The sequence below is a fragment of the Rhopalosiphum maidis genome, chromosome 3 (assembly GCF_003676215.2).
Source record: "Rhopalosiphum maidis isolate BTI-1 chromosome 3, ASM367621v3, whole genome shotgun sequence".
In the NCBI taxonomy this organism is placed as follows: domain Eukaryota; kingdom Metazoa; phylum Arthropoda; class Insecta; order Hemiptera; family Aphididae; genus Rhopalosiphum; species Rhopalosiphum maidis.
Window position 1 is genome coordinate 30,245,468 of NC_040879.1, and position 17,678 is coordinate 30,263,145.

Consider the following 17,678-nt stretch of genomic DNA (forward strand, 5'->3'; position numbering starts at 1 on the left):
AACTTTATTTGAAATAGCATTCGGTTGGTGCTCGGTGTACCTTGTTAAGTTGTAAACTAGTACAGTACCTAGTAGAGTGTAAAATAAAATATTTGTAATTATTATTATCAACGGTACAAATAAAATCCAAAATTACCAGCTTATAAATGTTTTATGTTATCATATTATTATTTTTATCTAAAAAAAAATAATAAAAATAATATAAACGATATCATGTAGTCGCCTACCGGTTTCCATTATACGGCTGATGTTATATTTTACTCAAAATAATTTTATATTATATGCTTCAGTTAATATATTTTTCGTTTCCCAATCGCGGACTTCATTGGTATTTGGGTTGGATCATTTTCTTTAAAAAAAAAAAAAGATACATTCAATTTTTTTCCGCTCATTTTTTTGAATTAAATTATGTCTATTTTCCTCCAAATATTAAGGTCATATATTAGTTTTTTAATTATTAAAATTATTTATTATAAATATTCTATGAATGAAATAAAATGATAATACAAATTAATTGATTTTTATTCGTATAGGTAACTCCTAAGTAACAACTAAACATTCAATAAATATTACAAAAATATTTATTTTCTAATATTGTAAAAATTAAATATATATTCAACATTAGTTTTTGATTGATTAAACGTTTTTTAATATTTTTCCAATGTTGAATAATCATTGAATGAAACAAATTTATATAATATTTATCTTATATTTATTTATCAATATTTTATAAGCATTAAACCAATTAATTATCCAATATTATAAATAAAATATTGAATTATATGTATTCAAAAATGTTAGTTATTATTAATTTAAACTATTTATTAATATTATGCTGGTGACATATTATGTGCAGATATAAAATTCTAAAAAATGTATAATTTAAATTTTAGCACTGCTGTCATAATAAATATGTTGTTTAAATGCATAATGAATGTGTACCCAATTATGCAATTATGTACAACTGCGTTATTATAGTTGTGGCTCTTTCATACTTGTGTCATGGGTGGAATGTGGAAAAATTCTCTCAACTTATATGCAAAAAAGCATTATTATATTTTTTAGCTTTATACGAGTATATAGAGTATAGAACTCCTAATATTAATAATACTTAGATAATTAAACAGTTTTAACAATAATTTGATGTTATAGTTAAAAATTATTATAAAATAATATTTCATTATATTATTTAATATGAATTAATTTTATATTTTATATTTACCTATGATATAATTGAATAATATCAAATAATACTCTTTCCCAGAAAATTATAAGTATAGTAGGTAGAATTTTTTTTTTTTTTAGGATAATAAACAGTGGAAAAGTATAGTATTTCATTTTTGATGGAAATTGACTTAATTGACACTTCGCAACCATTTTATATTATTTTTATATATGTAGATAGATACAAGATACTAGATTGTAGATAGTTTTCAAAAAAATAGTAATCCTATCTCTGTCATCTTTATCATATCGATTGATAGGTTTTATTTTCAACATTTTCCAAAAACGTATATTTTAGGGAAACCATTTGCTTAAAATCGTTTTGATTACGATTTTTAATCGGTAGGGGCGGTAGAGCATCCATATTATAATTTATATTATATTTACGCACGTACAAAATAATAATATATAATAATAATAAACAATAAATATAGAATAAAAAGAAATACGCAAGAAATTACTCACAACTGGTTAGATATAACCAAGCCCAGATTAAGTCATTTTGAGGTCCTAGGCACTTTCTCCATATCATGGAGAAATAATATCATAAATTATTTGGCTATGCATACCAAAGAAATAAATATTAAATTTACAATAATTTAATAACATTTTTTTTTTTTTTACAGCATTAATAGTACATACATATTTTAATAACAATGTTGTCGATAAAATAATTTTTTCTATCAATTTTTTAATTACATAATATGTAATATATATTGTATTAAATTATTATTAAAAATGTAGTGGACCTATGCATAGTGTCTACAGTATCTATGCGGTAATACGGCTCTGGATGTTTATTTTAATATAATAATATATAATATTAAGAACTTAAGTAAGCAAGATAACAAAACCTTAGAGATTATCTCATTGATTTAACTAGACAAATATTTTACATATATCATAAATAATGTATATAAAATTTCATAAAAACTACTACACCAACAAGGTGTACGTGTAATTTTTTAAGGTTCTTGTTCATTGAACATAAGATATTGAAAGGTAGTAACATACTAACGTCTAACATATTATAATTAAAAAAAAATGAATATCATTTTATCCTTATCAATATTTATTATAATTAATTAATAACATATATGATTTTTTTATCATATTATGTATACCATAATTAAATTAATCACTTTCACTTACGACTTTGAAATTCTAACTAGTAATATTATACTTAAGTCTAAGCAATCAATGATATTAAATATGATACCTAGTACCTATATGGCTACATAAACATTAAACAATACTAGAGGGAGTAAGAGGAACTAAATCCATTCCCAAAATTAGTTATCTCACCTAAAAAATAAAAAATAAAATTAATTCATAACATGTATATAAATCTGAATCGCATGAATACAATTTTAAATTTATTTAAAAATAAATAAAATAAATTGTTTTCAAAATATTTTTCCTATTCATATTAAATAATTTATATTATGAAAACTAGGTATCCATTACTTTTTCTGGAATTCGGTGGATTCCGTGGGTCATAAAGTCACATAGACAAGAATACAAAGTTTGTATTAATGGCTTTACATTTTTTGTAGTTAAATCGGTATCAGTCATCAGATAACATCAATAAAACGTTGTCATTATCCTTTCGGGCCAAAAGATTGTTTAAGCAGTCGCTTACAAATCGTGTTACAGTTTACAGCTTACTGGTTTATTTGTTTAAAAAACTTTTAATGTTAAAAGATACGGTTAAGGAGGTGAATCAACATTTATTTTTCAATAATAAAATTCTCTGTAGACTTTCTCCGGAAATCAATAGTTTCACCTACATAAAAAAATATACTAGTTACCCACCAATATTATTTCTTATTGTAAGATTTGTATGTAATATAAATAAAATGATCATAAATAATTCTTCCTCAATGTACTTTCATCGGGTAATAATTACTTTATTTTTTAAAAAATTGTCAACATTTTTATTTTTAATCTATAATACCTATAATAATATGTGAGGTGAAATTAATATTAAACAGAGTTCTTTTAACAAATTGAGATTGATTTTCAGTTAAAGTAGATGCTTACCTTAAAAATCAACGACAGCTGTAATGGTATTATGTATTATAAAATATAAAGTATCAGCTGCACTGCTATAGTCCTTTATATTTTTAACGCAAAGGCTGAAACGCGTGTAACATACGTGTGTGTATATACTGTATATGACTAGGTATATACTAAGTAGGTAGGTATACGCTGTTGTATTCTTTGACATACACTCGATCTACAGTTCTGTTTCTATTCAATACATAGAGTAAGTGAACAATCTAGTTTCTTACGTATTATAGTTGTTATATCGTGACTGAAACATTTGACAATCACGTTTTGGGGTACGTCACTGCTGAAGGTAAGACTGCTTAAGTGCAAGTACCCTACTTAATGTTTTTATAGAAATACTTTTATTATTAAAGATTAAAGAATCACATTGACGAGTGTTTTTAATAGTTTAGAAACAATATACATTATACTTAGGCATCTACTTAATTTTGATCAACTGTCACATGATTCTACAAAAATCAAGATTTTTGTTGTATGTAAGTACTGTTTTGGCTCCAAAAACTGTACACGTATTATACATATCATACATCGTTATTATTGATAAATTATAATTTATAAAAACTAATATATTAATTATTTTAACAAGCAACAGCCAAGAGACGATATTAATGTATTAGTATTACTCCACAGCTACGTAGAGCTAACAATATTCGTACAACTCGATAATGTATGCAATCGACTCTTATTTCTTATTAGGTATAAAGCAGAGCAGTTATCTGAGTTATCTACTTGTCTAACTTTTTAATTTTTATAAACAAAACTTAATATTTTTGATTTCAAACTTAAATTAATAATTACATTTTTTTAATTTGGATGCTTAAGTATTTACAATGTTATGATAATTTCTTATTAATTATTTTTAAACACATTTTGTCCTTTTTTAATCCATAAAAAAATTATCGTAGTTATAAAATCAAATGCAAACACTTTGAAATTCGTAATATTATATGCAAAATACAATTTTTTAAATTTAAATATGTCACTTTATGATATATTTCTTTTACCTCAGCTGGCATTTAATTTTATTAAACTATCAATTAAATACGATACGTGCTATCCTTTTCCAGAAAATTATGATACGCCGGCTGCTCATAGAGGTTGATACACATTAATCACATACGTATGGTTATAGTATACAGTTACCAAGACGGCATCGTAGTAAGAATAGACCGATTTAACATTTTTAGACAATGAGTGTGGATGACGTCAAACGAGTTTTTAAACTCGGTATCATTGTATCGGGGTAATACTTTATTACCAAATTGTACTGCTGCGCAGTGTTTAATCGTAGTAAGATAAAAACGCTGATTTATTTTATTATGAATTAGTAATTACAATATTTAGTTTAAAATTAATAATTAATTTTATTACGAAATGTAATCATGGTAACTATTTTTGTAACTTACAAGGAACTATTCAGATTTTCAATTTTCAATACCAGGTGCTGGGGTAATCTCATTTATTTATTTTCAAGATACATTTTTTGGAATAGAAATTTTTATAAAATGTTTACAACATTTTATTACCGAAAAAATATCCAAAATTCAAAATTCCTAACATAACTCAAATCTTATAAAAATAATTTTAAGTTTTGTCAACATTGTGAACTCGTGGTTGTCAATTGCCATTAATTGGTACTCATCGTTAAAATAACTATTTTAAGTTTTGATTCATTATTGAATTATTGTATTATAGCTTTTACTCATTAAATAATTTTTATAAATATAGTATATTCATATTTTTATATTTATAATTAATAATGAATATTATTAAATCCCACTAGGTTTTTTTTAAGTCAAAATAATAAATATCGACTTTAATAAGTTTATATTATAGCCTATAGGAAGTATGGCAATATGACGACTGTTTAAGTTCTGAGTACATTCGTTATTACTTATTAGTGATTACTGTATTAGTCAATTTTATAAGATTACCTAGTATTTTTGTTTTTCCGAAAATCTCTTTTTCATTCTTGGTTGATTAGCTTATGTTTTAATATTACTGCTACAATCCTGCAACTAAATAATAGTTTGAGTATTGTTAGTTAATATAAAATAATAATAAAATATAAAATTGATTTATTTTGTTATGATGATGAAAGCCCGACATGACCACGTTTTAGAGTGAGATTTAAAATATCCAATGTCATAGTCATGTAAGCAGTGGCGTAGACATGATTTCTGAAAGGGGGGATCGCAAAAAAAGCTAAATGGGAGGGGACAATTGAAAAATCCTCCGACCTGCCAAAACTTTTTACTTTGATAGTAAAATATAAGAACAAATGATGAACAATGAAATTTGAATTAATTCAAAATTCACATTAAACACAATATGGTAGATTATTCACTCCAATATTCCATAAAGTCAACATTTCTGTATTATAAAATGCTACATCATTAAATAAATATATAAATAAAATAAATAATAATTAAATTAACAAATCTAGTTTTCTATTTTTTTTTTTTTTTTTGCTAGTTAGTCTAAAACTTCTGCTGTAATTAAATATTTCTATAAACTGGCATAAGTGTTAGGCCATTTAGGCGTTCCTGTAACAAATAGATTTTCACACATTTTCGACAATCCCGTGAGTGTCTTTTTTTAGATTTCAGGTAAATAAATGGTATGTACATAGTACGTACTATGTATTAGTGTACTACGTATACGCGGTAAACTAAACCCGTAGCGATAATTATCTCATTAGTTATTTCTCATAATGTAATAACAACGATAATATCTGATAATATTTTAAACACAGGCTCACAGTGGAAGCATAGCCCTTTTAGTCGAGCATACATACATATTATTATATATAAAGTATTGTCTTTATAAATAATAAGATATGCTATAATAAAGTATAAACATAGTCGTTATTGAATATTTCGACTAAATAAACATTATTTTGCTACAAATAAAATAAAATTAAATTAAAATGGTATTTAGTATTGAGAAAATTTTCATAATTCAATAGCTCGATAGATCATAATATCACAAAATATTGCATTTTAGTGCATACTGCATAATGTAAGCAAAAACAAAAAAATAATAAAAATCCAATGGGGGATCTGACCCCCACATCCTCCCTTGTATACGTCCCTACATGTAAGTTCTAAAATGTATTAAAAATCATATTTCTTTACAAACTATAAGATAGGCTTAAACGTAAAATGTAGCCCTTCTACTATTATAAAAAATTACAGTTTATTCAAATGTTACCCTTTTTTTTCCTTTATAATCGACGACGCCGTGGGATCTGCTTTCACATTGCTTCCGCAGCGCAATTTCAAATTTCAAATTTTACTTACGGGATGTTAGTGTTACCTACCAAACTTTATCCTAAATTCATAAAAATACCGGTTTATCAAAATACTTTTAATTACATTAGAAAAAATTATCACGTACAAAAAAAAAATAATTATTTTAAAGCGAAATATTTTTTATAAAAATATAAATTCAAGTTTTAGTTCTGACTATTTTAAAATATTTAAATTATAGGTTCGGGTTACCATGATTCTAGTTTAAGAACCGGTTCTTTTTGGTTTGGTTCCAATCCTTGAGAGAAATAAAGTATTTTAATTTCAATGTCTTGTAGGAGTAAAAACTAACACACATAAATATTCACATTTAATATTTATGTATATGAAATAAGAATTTTGTATTCTTACTTTAATTCCGGCCACATGACTTGTGTTTTTTACTTAAATTCTTAATTATTATAACTAAGTACACGTTTGAAAATATAAAGTCTGTACTTTGTATAATAAAAGTTGTTTTCAATAAAGTACCAATAAAAATTAGATGATACATTGTGAAATTTTTATTTTTGTAAAATTATGTTTTACTATAAAATAAAAAATAAAGGTAACTAGTAATTACATATATGTATTCTTACTGTAAATATGTAATACATTATGTAAATGTAATTATATACAAATTAATCTCGAAAAATGTAACTTCATATATTACATCGCCCACAGATGGTAGCTTCCAACAGTTTGGTCACTATATAAAATATTTGGACTTAGTGTGATAATTTTAAAATTGTCCGCACTGCACCTATATATAGACTATAGGGTATTCTATATAGAATATCTTATAAAACGCCCAGTTTTTTTACTTACCTATAACATATTAAATATATATCATGACGTGTAGTGCTCAGCCGCTCAGGTAATTATATTATATTGTAGTGTTTAATGTGTATTTTGTAATTTACATCATCATTGTTACACCCAGTGATTGTATTGATGAGGTATAAACCAACGACATATGGCTGACAGATTAAAAATTTCAGATTTCTTATATGATGGTAATAACTGATAATATTTTAAATTATTAGTAGAGTTGTAGTATAGCCATATAACATTATATTATATCATAAATTAAAACAAAACTATTGTATAAAAACTTTATTTAAAAAATAATACCACTTATTTTTACAATTGAGTTTATAAACTATATAGTCATTTTCATGTTATAAATGTATTTTTTCTAAATTTGGTCACTAATCTTATAAAACCTATACCTATACACATTAAATTACACAATGTACTTTCATAAATTTGTTCACATAAATTATATTTATAAATATATAATTACTATATTTACAGTGTTTCAGAGAAACCTCAAAATATATTATCACAATAATAATTACTTTGATACAAATACCCAGCTTAATAATTCAAATGGATTTATACCTTAACCAGTTTAAGATTCAATATTTTATATTGCTCGTAAAAATGCCTTATTGCCTTAAAATAATTAAGACACTCAATATGAAAATTATAACATAGCATAAATAGTATTAAAATTATTCTAACAAATACTGTTTTATTTCAGGAACACGAACAAACAAAAATTGTCATTATATACTGTTATTATTAAATAAAAAATATTACATATTTAATTTAAACAAATTATTATAAGAAAAAATTATGTATGTAATTAATCTAAAATATAAATTGGGTTTCTCTGGAACGTGTTAACTTACCATAGGTACTAGTTATAAATATAAATAGAATGAGCACTGGCTAAAATGTGCTACATCTTATAAGAATATAAAATATTATTATATACTTATAATAAATATATAATAAAAATATATTTACTTTTATAATTAAGTTATATCACAATACATAAATTATTAATTAAATTTATATTAACAATAAATATTACAAAGATACTATAATAAATTAGATAATTAAAATAATTTAATTCCCATTATTTTAGTATACTTAAATATATTTTTTTTAAAACACCTTCAAAATATATTTGATCTCAAACTCCTAAAAATACATTACTTTCTTCATTTGAATGTACTTGTATGTTGTCAAAGTGAAATCAAAACCAAATTTAATTACGTTTTGGTAGTAAAAGTTATATGCCTATAAACCAGTTAACGGTAAATTGTACTTACGGTAGCATTTAACAACAAATATATCTATAGATAATAATAATATATATTATATACGTATAAATTGTAAAATTATAATAAATCAATAGATATAAAATATAAAATGAAACAATATTTTTCCAACGGAAAATTTACCATCATTGTTTAAATTTCAAATTGACAATTTAAAACATTTTTTAAAACATGATTTAAAGAGAAATTACTAAATTAAATCAATGATAAAATAAACAACCATTATTTGAACAGTAAAATATTATGGAAATTATAAATACGAATAAATAATTAGGTAAATAAAATGTTTAGTCGTAATAATAATTAATATTTTTGTCTTCAGTTGAAATATTATGTACCGACGGATTAGATGATATTATTTTTTGATAAATTATTTATTTTCATACCCAATGCTAAACAAAATAAATATTTGAATACTTTTTATCTTTGATTTTTTCTATTAATTATTATCTATTAATTAGTATTTATTTAATAAAAACTATTAAATCGCATATAATTTTAAGTATTATGGTGTTTGAAATAAAAGGAACATTGTGAGTCGTAACAATATTTTGTCCTTTTGTATAGCAAAATCAATTCGTGAAGGTGTCTGTCAAGTATTAAACTGATGGACAATTCAATAGTTTAAAGACGAGCGTACTTCCACGTAAATAAGAATAATAAGACATACATCTAGTGAAAACAACTATAACAAGAATACAATATGTGACATGTCGATCAATATCTAAAAAAGATGTTCTATTAAATTGCATCCGTTGACGTAATAGTCTACAGAGATCAATAAAACGGCTGTATTCGCTGTAAATAAAACATCTTTCCTATTAGAAATAAACGTATACGAACAAAATTAGAAACTATTCAAACTGATCGATGACACTTAAACTGACCATTCCGCATGATGTTCTTTTGTTGCAAGTCGTGCGAAAAAAACACTATGAGTACTGTATAAAATCATTAGGAACAAAAAAATTGTCTAAAAACTGTGGTTGTATAACCAACCGACTTGATAATGATATTTTGAATGGAAATGTCAAGTGTTGCGTTAAATTGTCCGTTAAAATTGCAATATCTGATTGATCCAGTCTTTGAACTTAGAAATTCTAGTGTATACACCAGGTTGATTTGGTTCAGCACATCCGATACCCCATGATATGATACCGGCTAATAACCATCTCTTGTCCGGTCTTTGAATTACCATTGGTCCACCGGAATCACCCTAAGGACAAAAAATTTTTTTTAAATTAATTTTCATATCTTTTAAGTCATTCAAAGACTAAGCTATGGTATAATTCTTACTTCGCACGAATCGAATCCTCCTTTTTTCCAACCAGCGCAGATAAATATATCTGGTATGTGTTCAATATATCCAGCTGCACGATACATTGTTTCGCAAACAGAATTGTTAATCACAGGAACTGTTACTTCTTGTAGAACACTAGGTAGAGGTCCGTCTATTTAAAAGAAGTTGATTTTATTTAAAAAAATAAATATATATATATACAGACATTATAATCAATAAAACACAAATAATATAATATAGCATACTAAATATACGTAGTTTTGTAATGTATTTTATTTTTACATTAGATACAGTAAAATATACTTAAATGTGTATTGTATATAAATTTGTTTGCAATGCTAAGCCTTTGATTTTTTTGTATTAGGTATGTTATTTTTTAAATGTTTACCTTCATATAATCTCCCCCATCCGGTGACGTAGGCAGAAGAACCTACAAAATTTGAATCGTCCTCAGGAACGCAAACAGGTATGATATTAGGTTGAAATTTTACGGGTTCGTAGAACCGCAAAAGGGCCAAATCATATTCAAAAGTTCTGGGATCAAACTGTGGATGTGATGCGACTATTTGTATTCTTCGTTCTTCGTAACCGTAAGGTTCTTCTTCTACTGACAAATCGTGTTCACCGAGTCTGAGGAGTAAGTCACTCGGAGGAACGCTAAAATGATTAAATTTAAAAATGCAATCAGTATAATTGTAAGAATACATCTAATACAAAAAAATAAAACTGATAAACCTATCTTATATTTTATTTACTTTTCAACGCAATGCGCAGCAGTTACAGCCCAGTTTTCATTGAATAATGCCGCGCCACATTTGTGTAAGTATGTTGACGTCCTCCACTGTCTTAATGAAATCTTTAATCCAAAAAATCATTTGATTGGTTATATTTTATCGAAATTTTACTCTAAACTTTTAAATTGACTTACCTGCCATGGCCACTTGCCAAAGGAAACTTTTTCACCTCCTACTATTCTAGCCGTTGGGAAAAGTCGTCTTCCACAAACTTTTTTATGACAATAAAGATTTCATCAATTTATTTCATTCATAACATACATTATAATATATCATATAAATGATTAACTTACCATCTTTGTAGTTAGACATATTAAGGGGAGCATTTCCGGCTTCAGTGGAATCCGTCGAAGTCGACTGCGTAAGCATTGACAATGTACTCGAAGGATTTTGTGTGCTACTGTAGGTTGTATCGATACTGTTTGAAGTCATAACGATGTCATTATCGGAAGGACTTGGAAGGGTCGTCGGCTTGGACATCATCATCGTTGACGAGTATGTACTAGAGCTGCTTTCTTTGGGCGGTGTGCCGACAGTGTTTGGTTCATGTGTCTCGACCGGAAGTTTGACCCAAGAAGGAAGCGTCGAACCGTCAACGGTCGATGGTTTGTGTGTCACTAAAACAGGAATTACATATCATTGATATTACAAACAGTTTTAATAGTCTCAAACTTACTGCTCGGCGACGACGACGGGGATGGCGGTGGTTTTGTGTTTTCAGCCGGTACAACGGGAACTTTGTCGAGCGTGGTCCAAGTGACCAGAGTCGGTGAAGTAGACGTGACGGTTGTCATGCTGCCGTAGCTGGGCGTCTGGCTCTGACCGTTTGCGGTGGCCACAGTGAAATCGGTGATGACTTCGGTGACGTTTTCAACCGTCGAGCGGGTCGAGTACGAGGACCCAGTCACGGATTCGACAGTGGATCCTATCGTTTCCGGTTTGCCGGTGGTAGGTTTCGGTTTGACTGTCGTCGCGGCGGGCTTGGCCGCGGTTTGCGGTTTGACCTTTTGCGCGGACGCGACGGTCGTCGATGACGGGGCCGCGGACGCTACCGTCGATTTGTACGTGGTGCTCGACGGTTTCACGACTGGTTTGGTGGTGGAGAACGTGGCCGTGACTGTGGAGCTGTGCTGCGGGCTAGGGCGCATCGACGTCATCGTGGTGTGCGGTTGACCGGTCGTGGCAGGCTTCGTAGTCGGTTCGTGCGAAGAGCCGGCCGTTGAGCTGGGAACGCTGAACTGGACGGTTGGTCTCGCGGTCTGAGGTTTTGGCTTTTGGGCGGCGGCCGTGGTGATGGACGCAGTGGCCGTAGCGGTGGTGGCTTGGTCCCTGATCGGCGGTGGTTTGAACGATGTCGGCTTGACCATAGGCTTGGCCGTAGAGAAAGTGGTGGACGGCATTGGCTTCGTCGAATGCGATATCGTAGTCGTGTACGAAGACGATATCGAACCGGTCGGCGGCGAACTGCTGCTGCTGCTCGCGAACGTCGGCTTCGTGCCGCTCGAAACCGATATCTCCGTGTATTGGGTGCGCGACGTGGACGTGGACGTGGTGGTGGACGGCGTGGACGACACGGCGAATTGACCGGTGGGCTTGTACGACTGCGCGGTGGACGACGGGTAACCGGTTGAAGCTGACGAGCTCGGTCTAGGCGTGCTGTACCTGTCGGTGGCGGCGGTTGCGCCTGTCGTCTGCTGTTGTAGCAGATGCAGTGGCGCGCCCGTTTTCGTGTCGGTGGACCCGGGCGGGCCGGCTACGTCGTTGTTGTCCACGCTGTTCAAGTAGTTGTCCGGTTCGCTGGCCGCATCGATGTCAGCGACAGACTGGGTCTTGCAGCAGCTACCGAAGTAGAATCGATCGATGCAGGTTCCCAGGTGCGTACCGTTCGCTTTGGCGCACGAGTAGGCGAACATGCACACGCCCGTCTCTCCGGACCTCCGGCTGACGCATGGCAGTTGTCTGATATTGCGTCCAAAATCTGCAATAGGAACACGATATAATAATTGATTTATCGCAGTATTACGAGATAGTATAGAATATTGATATTGACGTGTCAGTATATAATGTGATGTTTGAAGTTTAAAATCTAAAAAATTGGTCGTTATACTACTCAGCGTGTTGTACATGCAGTAGGTAGGTGTCGACTGTCGAGTGTATCTATTTTATCGTCATCAAGTAAGTCATTGGTATGTATATAGTTTATGTCTTATTGTATAATTCAACGATAAATCATTGTATGTGAAATATGATTCTGAACATAGATATTTAGAATACGATAGGTATATAGTTTAAACAAGTATTACTAAATATATGAATAATTATATTATATTATTTTACTAATTTATTTTATTACTTATTTAGTTGAATATTATTTTTTTCCCAAAATTAATGTATTTATTTATTATTATACACATAATAATATTAGGTATATATTATATCATAGTTATCATAGGCGTGTCTAGGCCTCATTCGCAGGTCGTGCACAACAGTGGCATATCCAGGAGGATGGGTTTACTGCACTAGAATTATCAATTTTTATAGTCTTATAAATATAAACGCTATAAGTCCAAATGATGAAAATTAAAAAAAAAAAATATATGAAATCAGAAACTGAGAAAAAATAAGGTTATATTATGCACCACAATTTATAATGTAAATTAAATCAAATTTCGCAGGTCATGCCTGTGCAGGACAGGCAAGACCCGTAAACACGCCTATGATAGTTATTAACAATATTAACCTTTGAGTCAATATTGACTTACCGTGGAACGATGTGAATAGATTCGTGGTATAAATAGACAAAAATGTATAAATTAAACTAAATATTTTAAAAACGTCATTGTTAAAGTTAAAGTTTAATAATATAGGTAAGTACGTAAAAGTTTCAAGTCCAACGATTAATATTTTTGAATTACAACAAAATAACTTAAACCATTGTGCTTCGTTTAAATGTCTAACTTCGTCCAAATTTTAGCTTCAAATATCTATGAAAATTAGCTAAAGTTTCAGTAAAAACAATACTTACAAGGAACTTTCTACTAAATTATCATAGTTTTAAAAATTTTTATCAAAATTTTAACTTCTAATCTTTACATATAAAAAAAATCATGGCTCTGTACTTCTATATTTTTATATATCAATTTATGAATATCTTAACATCTTAGATGAGATAATTATAGGAATTTAGGAACCTTATATTATTTTAAAGTTTTTTCCCAGTCAAAATATTTTTATCAATACTTTGAAAAAAATTGAATATTTTAAATTACTATCATAAATATTGTTTAAATCTAAATATTTTGGAAATTGTATTGAGTAAGATTATAATTTAAGTAACATTGAAATGTTATTGTAGTATAAAAATTTAAATATTGATAAGGCATTGTTAAATTAAAATCTAACCTTTCTGTTGTAAACTGAAATTTGAATAAAACATTCATGAAAAATATTTGTGTGATTAGACTCATTTTTTTTAAATTCTAGTTTGTCCAATTCATATAGACCCTTGTATTAGATTTTTAAGATATTTAACATTTTAAAAATTTTTAACTGCAAAATAATTTACAATTTTTGTGATTTGGTAACATTAAAATTCAAATTAGGAAACTGGTTTTTCGTAAAAACTTTCGTGTTTTTGAATTTATTTTCCTCAATTATTTTGAGTTAGAGTTATTTGAATTATTTTATTGGGAATTTTTGCTCCCAGAGAATCAACTATTAAAAACTATCTTTGAAATTGAAAATTTTATTAATTTTCTACTATAAAAAGTATGTTCAGAAATAAATATATATGTAAGAAAACCCATACATCATTATAAAATTAATGTTCAATTTTCCGCTCAGAATCTAAAACTATAATATATTATGTAGTAATAAAACACATAAAAGTTTTATATTATCTTAACAAAAGAGAAACAAATAGTATAAATAATAAAGAGTTATCATGAATTATAATACACTAAAAACAATGAGTCCTTTTACTCGTCTTTTACCATTCACATCACGCGTATCGGGGATCTGTCTATCTGTATATCAGAAATATCATAACTCATAATGTTGTACGGGATTTTTGTTAGTTCACGGCCGTCTTTTTATACAGCCATATCCTATAAGTATCGTGCGATTTGTATTAAAGTAAGAAATTTGCTTAATTATTTATTACATTTATTAAAAGTCTAAGACATTGCAGTTAAAACATATTAAACAATCCATTGAATTTATTTATTGCAAGTATAGTATTGAAAAATACACCTAAACTGAATAAATATATGTTACAAAATGTCACTTCACTATGCATTTCAGTCATTGTCCATCACCAACAATAATAGTTATAATAATTAAAATCAAAAACCAATATTATATATATGTACCTAAATCCACTAACACATATACATATAGAATGTAGATGTATAGTAAGTATATTATTGTGTTATAGTACATATTTATATTTATTATAGAGATGAGCGATTATTACATTTACGATACTAATAATTATTATTTATGACGTTAAGTTAATCATAAATTCTATATTGCGTTCAATTTATACCTGCTATGACAAATTATTTTTAATTGCACTTATAACTGGTTCTGTCTTGTGAATAAATGCTGGTTAGACTGGTCAAGCTTATAAAAATGTGGGAATTTTAACTTCACTGAACTTTATGTATGCTGTGTGAATTCTATATTGAATATAAAATTATTAAATAATGAGATGGTTAAAAAAGAAACAGTGTATATGTGACTTGCGTGTAAATTTCTTATATTGATCATAAATCGATAAAAGGTGAAGAACATTTTTTATACGAGTAATACAAAACGTATAAAATGTACCTACGATAATTATTTTTTATTCATACAAATAATTGTTAATTTAAAAATATAACCTACTGCTAATAGTATTGATTTAGCAAGTAGTTATATTAAATAGGTACCTCAAAAACACTATAGTATTGCGCATTATAATTAATAAATAACAATAAATAATTATATAATATTATATTATATAATTACAACAAAATATCAAAAATTGTTTGAGAGGAAATAAAGTTATTTTATGGGTAAATCCAAGGTTATAAAAATTTGGTTTTCAAACGTTCATAAAAAATTAATGTAGTATATACACTTTTTTTTTGAGGTAAAATAATTCATGAGAAATATTGTATTCAATTTTTAAATCTTAGGTATAAAAAGAAACATGTTTATGAAATAAAATAATTTAAAAATTTTCCAGATTTTAAGTCGCATTTGTTTATAAAAAAATATTTTGACTATATATTTTCGATATTTTTTATTTGGTAAATTAAGAATTTATAAAGAACCTATTTTACTAACATAAACATTTAGTAAAAATTTAAGTTTTGAGTTACAAAAAAAAAACAAAATCGATTTTATCAATAGGTATATCTATATTTCATTTTCGTCCATGCAGGTCACGCGAAATGCAAGTTGTAAACAATAGGTACCTATTTACTAACCAATTTGCTTTATAATATAAATTATAATGGTATAATGATTCATTTTTTTGCTTTGTTGTGATCAGAAATCCATACCTATTTATAGTTTTAGTATACAATAATAATTAATAATATCATATAGTCATATATTATATGAAATGATTTTTTTGTTTAATCATTAATCAGCCAATATTGTCTACGTATGGTTTAATAATTTATTATATTATATTTAATTACCGTTTTCAATATGGGATGACGTTAGATAGTTTGCTGAATAATAGTACATTTTATCGAAGATACAAACATATCTATAGTTGTCTACCTAACGTTAATTTATTATAGCGATTAATCTATCTCAAATCTATCGACAGTTGTAAATTGTTAGCAGGTAGCAAGCAAGGTATTACTTTCAGCATATTGCTCATCTGTCCACAATGAGTCTTTCCGACTGGAAAGAATGCTGCTTCCCTTATCTTTAATCGGGTTACGCGTGTACAAGTGATGGTGGGTGTGTGTGGTATTATTATTACCTATATGGTGAAAAATGATCATAAAACACTGACACACATAACAACATATACGGAATGGATCTAGTCAGTTGTTGAGTTTTTGAAAATAATATTCTCATAAATGTATTTATGATGTTACATTGTATTATGTTTATAAAAATAATTTTCTTATCTTATGAGTTTTTAAAAAAAATGTATTGACAAACTATGTATTCTTAATTGCATAACTAGATACAGATACTTTTATAAAAACGTTAATGTATAAATATTAAACATTGAATAAATAGTTTTTTTTTTTATGAATAATAATTAATAACTAATTTAAGTTAATAACATCAGTGGACAAAGGACAAGAGATTTTAAGTTGAAGTGAATTACTCTTCTCACGTGTGAACTTAAAAAGTGAAAAACATACTTATATTAATCAATAACTATTTGTTTGGTATTCAACATTAATAATTCTACGTTTTAGATGTATATTCTGCTTCTATAAACACTAAGTTAAAAACACTGCAAACTATCATTATAAAAAAAAACAAAAAAAAAATTAGATAGTATTATGAATACGTATATTAAAAACCATAAAAAACGTTTTTGTCTCTTCAAAAATACAAAAGTTGACTTGGAAAATTATTACAGCAATTATTGCAGTTAAATTGATCGCCCTGTATACAGCGCATCATATAGGTACACACACATACACACGTGTATATGTGTAAATGTGTATATGTGTATAATATATACATATATATATTATAGGTGTAGACAATGGGCCACGGTTATGTCTGGCCAGTTTGTAGGTCAGTAGATTGAGAGTGTACGCGCGCGCCAGCGTGTGTTTCGATTAACAGTTATCTTGTCTTGTATTGTGCCCACAAAAAACCCGTACCCGTAAAGGTAGTG

The 17,678-nt window shown here is 27.9% G+C and overlaps 1 protein-coding gene across 1 annotated transcript in view; it reads right to left on the reverse strand.

Moving 5' to 3' along the window:
* Window positions 1-9,110: 9,110 nt before the first annotated feature.
* LOC113556574 (serine proteinase stubble-like) overlaps window positions 9,111-17,678 on the reverse strand; it is a 28,783-nt gene continuing 20,215 nt past the window's right edge. The window contains exons 4-10 of the mRNA XM_026961608.1: window positions 11,490-12,791; window positions 11,107-11,430; window positions 10,948-11,024; window positions 10,775-10,875; window positions 10,408-10,676; window positions 10,016-10,170; window positions 9,111-9,935 (exon numbers count right to left, since the gene is read on the reverse strand). Of these exons, the coding sequence (XP_026817409.1) occupies window positions 9,774-9,935; window positions 10,016-10,170; window positions 10,408-10,676; window positions 10,775-10,875; window positions 10,948-11,024; window positions 11,107-11,430; window positions 11,490-12,791 (2,390 nt within the window). The 3' untranslated portion in view covers window positions 9,111-9,773. The remainder of the gene's footprint in view (window positions 9,936-10,015; window positions 10,171-10,407; window positions 10,677-10,774; window positions 10,876-10,947; window positions 11,025-11,106; window positions 11,431-11,489; window positions 12,792-17,678) is intronic.